This window comes from Mus pahari, chromosome 3, assembly GCF_900095145.1.
Source record: "Mus pahari chromosome 3, PAHARI_EIJ_v1.1, whole genome shotgun sequence".
NCBI classification, from domain to species: domain Eukaryota; kingdom Metazoa; phylum Chordata; class Mammalia; order Rodentia; family Muridae; genus Mus; species Mus pahari.
Window position 1 is genome coordinate 18,073,857 of NC_034592.1, and position 4,876 is coordinate 18,078,732.

A 4,876-nucleotide genomic window follows, 5' to 3' on the forward strand; every position below is an offset into this window, starting at 1 on the left:
ACCTGCGTGCTATGGCGTCTGCTGAGGGGAGAGGGTACCTGCGTGCTATGGCGTCTGCTGAGGGGAGATGAGAGGCCGGGGGAGCCAGGGCTCCTCGTAAGATCTTAGGTAGGGCTTGGAGAGATGGCTCAGCCTTTAAGCGTGCATTCTTGAGTGTTCCTGAAGAGGACCTGGATTTGGTCCTAGCGCCCACATTGTCAGCTTACTGCCTATGACTTCCACTCCTGGGGTAACCTGACACCCTCTTCTGGCCTCTGCAGGCACCAGGGCTCATGTGAACACCCTGCCCCCACTCACCCAAACACACACACACACACACACACACACACAAATAAAATATAAATCTTGGACAGATTTTGGTTGGTGGCAGAGCCCTACCAGTCACAAATGCTCCTTCCAGTCATCATGTGACACATTTTATCCCACCAAACCTGAGCAGTGCCCGTGAAACCCCGTCACTATCCCAGTTACAATGAAACTGAGGCACAGAGATGTCTGGCCCACAGCTGCCACTCTCAGACAGCCGACTAGAGGGCACACGGAGAACTGTCTCCTCCTCTGTGACGGAGATTAAGCCAGGCATGGTGTGGATCAAGAGTTAAAGGTCATCCTTGGCTACATAGAAGTGTGAAGCCAGCCTGGGTTATGGGTTGACAAATAAGCAGATAGAAATAAAAACAAGGAAATGATGGTGCCCCACCCCTTCCTCAGCACAGGTGTGAAGAGATGGGGTGGGCTGCAAGGACATCCTGCCGAGGGTATGCCGGGCGGAAGAAACGTCTCGATTGTGCCACCGAGGCCTTGTGAGCTGGGGCACACTGTCCTCAAGGTTCCACTTCTCACTTTTCTCCTTCCGGTCATGTGCTCTGTTATAGGCGGGATCATTCCGCCGACACAGGAACTGGGAGGGTGGAGTACCCCGTGTGGGGAGGCACCTAGAACAGGGCCTGTCAATGGGGTTGTGCTCCATAAAGGGCGTGTTATATTTGTATGTAATAAAAATGTTAGACCTGTTCACTTCTCCCTCGGGCTGGGCTGCCAGCCTGGTTACTTGTTCGCTCAGAAATGCCCCATTGTACCTTCACATTGGCCGCACATATTTACACACCCACATCCACTGATCCTGGGCCATCTTTGTGGATGCATAGGGTGTGTTTCTCACTGTCCACCAAAGAGCCATGCAGCCGGGAACCCAACTATAGGTGTTGGGGCTTAGTTAGGGTCACAGTTGTGTGCATGTGGAACCTCAGCTCTGTCCTGGCCACAGGGCGGGGCTTAGACGTCTCCTAGGTTCTGCCCAACAGTGACACCATGCTTCCCTGCCTGGGGAAGATCACTCACTGAAGCAATCTATGGTACTGAAGGAATGTTGTGTACACATAAGTGTCCAACTCTAGTCTCCACTTTTTTAGTGATTTATTTTAGTGTTTTGTCTGCATGTAGGTCTTTGTAAGGGTGTCAAATCTCCTACAGCTGGAGTTACAGACAGCTGTGAGCTGCTATGTGGATGCTGGGAATTGAACCCGGGTCCTCTGAAAGAGCAGCCAGTGTTCTTAACTGCTGAGCCATCTTTCTATCCTCCTAAGTCTCTACTTTGATCCTAGAGAACTAGGTCAGGAAGGGTTCTGAGGCTCACAGAGAAATGTGCAGTGATCCATTACTAATGTCTGCCAGGGATACAGACAGAACAGTAATGGTACGCTTGCTCTGTATGCATGTTCCCTGGTCCATCTGGTCCTTCCTTAAATTGATTAATTGAGACAGGGTCTCACTTTGTAGCCCTGGCTGTTCTGGAGTCACTATGTAGACCAGGCTGGCCTCGAACTTACACAGTTGCTTACCTAAGCCTCCTGAGTGCTGGGATTAAAAGTGTGCACCCCCACACCCAACTCTCTAACCCCCCAGATAATGGTCTTCACCCTGCACTTGTGCTCCAACCTGTTTAAACCCGTTGTTTCCTTCTCCTCTCCATTAAGAGCTCTTTAGCATCCAATTCCAGGTAAACATTAACATGAGTTAATGCCAGGAATCTTTCTTGGTTCCATCTCTCATTGTCTGTTCCTCTAGCATTTGATACACAGTAAAACTTCATACATGGGCAATGCTTCTAAATGAGAGAAGAGTTCAGCAGCAGGTGGATTCAGGTCTGAGTGGCTGAATCTCAGGGTGGGTAGCTGGATGGTTATGCAGACAAATGTGTAAGCTTGTGGGTGGCTTTATTACTAGTGGAGAGGCGATTGGCATCCTGGGTTTACATGAATGAAAGGATAGCTGTCAGGCAGCTATAGCCAGAGGGGATTTCTGAATAAACAAAAGACTGGCTGTCTGGCAGTCCAGCAGTTTGGGGGCAGTTATGAGTTCATGGCCAGTTAGATGCTTCAATGGCTAGGTGGATGGAGATTCACAATAGCTTATAGAAGACCTGGTTTGTGAGTAAGGGGGTTAGGTGCGTGCAAGGATGGATAGGTGAGTGGATCGATAGATACACGGTAAATCCATTAGTGAATGCCTGGAAACAAGGGAGCAAATGAATGTCTTCCTGTTCCCATTCCCAGAACTCATGGCTTGGGGAAACGACAGAATGGCCCAACAGATAGAAGTGACTGTCAGGCAAGCCTATGACCTCCGTTTCATCCCCCAAGCCCATCTGAAGGTGGGAGGAGGAGAGTCATCGCCACAAAATGATAGCACGTGTGTGCTCACAACTGCTACTACTCACGGATGGGCCTTTTTGGCTCTGACAAGTTCACCTCTTGGTAGCCCCAGGGTAGTCTTCTCTCTAGAACTGTTGTGCCAGTGCAATGGTTGGTCCCTCGAAGAGAAAGAGGCCACAGATGATGTGAGCAGAGGCCCACCATGGTAGCTCTCAGGGCAACTCCTCCTTCATCAAGAGGGTCCCCTCCGCTTACCACAGGTCCGGGAGGAATAAGCAGCTGGAAGACCGAGAAGCTAGGCGGTGATTTGATGTACTCCTAGGGTTCTGTGGCGCTGAGGGTGCTGAGAGGGGACAAGAGGAGGAGGAGGAAAGGAAAGGAGAGGGGGAGGAGAAGAGCCCGTTGAGATGGAGCAGGTCCTCGCTTGGGAACCCCAGACTCCACGCACACACACACCCGCCCCTCACCCCACCCCCGCGGCCTCACGGTCCGCCTCTGGGTCTGCGCTCTTGGCGCGCAGGTGGTGCAGGAAGTGGCGGAACTTGTTGGGCAGCACCTCCCCCAGCAGCGTGCCCAGGGAGTCAGGGTTGTCGCGGTCCGCGGGCTGCGGGTTCCCCCGAGCCCTCGCCTCCCGGGCCGAGCTGCTCGGCGGCAGCGGCGGCAGTAGCAGCGCGCGCGCGGTCCCACGGCCTTGCGGAGCGTTCGGGGACTCGGGGGACCGACGAGGCAGGCACTGGGACTTGCGGTCCCGCCACCACGCGCCGTCTGTATCTCGCCTCGCAAGGCTTTCGAGCATGGGCAGCAGCATCGGCAGCCGCTGAACAGGGCGGCGTGGGGTGGCCCCGTCGGGATATCCCTTGAGCTTGTAGGCCGGGGTCCCCTCCATGGACTGGCGCCTGAACATCCTGAGTCAGAGCTCGACTCAGGACACCTTCGCGCCCGGGAGACGCGCAGAGGCGAGCGGGGCCGCAGGAAGGTCGTATTCCAGCCCGCAGGCCATAGCGCCGAGAAGGGGCAGCAGAAGCCGACTCCGGCAGGACCCTCGCCTGCTGTGTCCCGGCGCAAAGGCGGTGAGGGCGGGGACGCCAGCACTTTGGGGGCGGCTGTGACGTTGACGTGAGCTAGTGCACGCGGAGCGCCTGGCACAGTGCAGAGCTCGCTGCACCTGCCGGCTGAAGACCGCCTTTCCTATCACTTAGCACACTTGAGAGAGGGCTTGTCTAGAATGTGCAAGAAACTGAGCGTGGCGGCCCATGCCTGTGATCTCAGCACTTGGGAGGCAGATGCAAAGGCTGGAGAAACGGATCAGCGAGAGGACCGGACTTCGAGTCCCATAACGTAAATACAGAACAGCTCACAGCCTGCAGTGCCAAAGTTATCTGCCACTCTCTTCTAGCCTCAAGGGTTACCAGGCACGCACAAAATGCACTGCCATGGAGACAAAACACTTATTTATTTATTTAAAATTAAGGCCATTGTCGGGAGGTGGTGGCGCATGCTTTTAATCCCAGCACTCAGGAAGCTGAAGCTGGTGGATCTCTGAGTTCGAGGCCAGCCTGGTCTACAAACTGAGTTTCAGGACAGCCAGGATTAAACAGAGAAACCTTGTCTTGAAAAACAAAATAGCTGGGCGTGGTGGGTCACGTCTTTAGTCCCAACACTCGGGAGGCAGAGGCAGGCGGATTTCTGAGTTCGAGCCCAGCCTGGTCTACAGAGTGAGTTCCAGGACAGCCAGGGCTACACAGAGAAACCCTGCCTCAGAAAAACAAAACCAGAGAGAGAGAGAGAGAGAGAGAGAGAGAGAGAGAGAGAGAGAGAGAGAGAGAGAAAACCTGTCTCAAAATAAACAATAAATTCAAGGTTGTGCTTGGCTACATATCAACTTCAAAGTCAGCGCTTGGGCTAAATGAAATCCTGTCTAAATCTAAAAAAAAAATATGATTTAGAACAGTGTTTCTCAACCTGTGGGTTGTGACCCCTATGAGGGTCACAACGGCCTTTTCACAGGAGTGGGTCGCCTAAGACCATCAAAAACACAGATATTTATATTACAATTCACAACAGTAGCAACATTACAGTTATGAGGTGGCAATGGAAATAGTTATATGGTTGGGGTCAACACAGCATGAGGGAGCGTGCATAGGGAGACTGAGAACCACCGACTTAGCGTTTTGTTTCTGCTCCAATCCTTAATAGCCTTGAGATCTGGGCAGCTAGAGAGC

General features: G+C 53.0%; 1 protein-coding gene across 1 annotated transcript in view; it reads right to left on the reverse strand.

Annotated features, from left to right (window-relative positions):
- C3H9orf50 (chromosome 3 C9orf50 homolog) overlaps positions 1–3,738 on the reverse strand; it is a 6,605-nt gene extending 2,867 nt beyond the window's left edge. Inside the window, exons 1-3 of the mRNA XM_021194763.1 lie at positions 3,141–3,738; positions 2,910–2,997; positions 2,720–2,812 (exon numbers count right to left, since the gene is read on the reverse strand). Of these exons, the coding sequence (XP_021050422.1) occupies positions 2,720–2,812; positions 2,910–2,997; positions 3,141–3,558 (599 nt within the window). The 5' untranslated portion in view covers positions 3,559–3,738. The remainder of the gene's footprint in view (positions 1–2,719; positions 2,813–2,909; positions 2,998–3,140) is intronic.
- Positions 3,739–4,876: the final 1,138 nt, after the last annotated feature.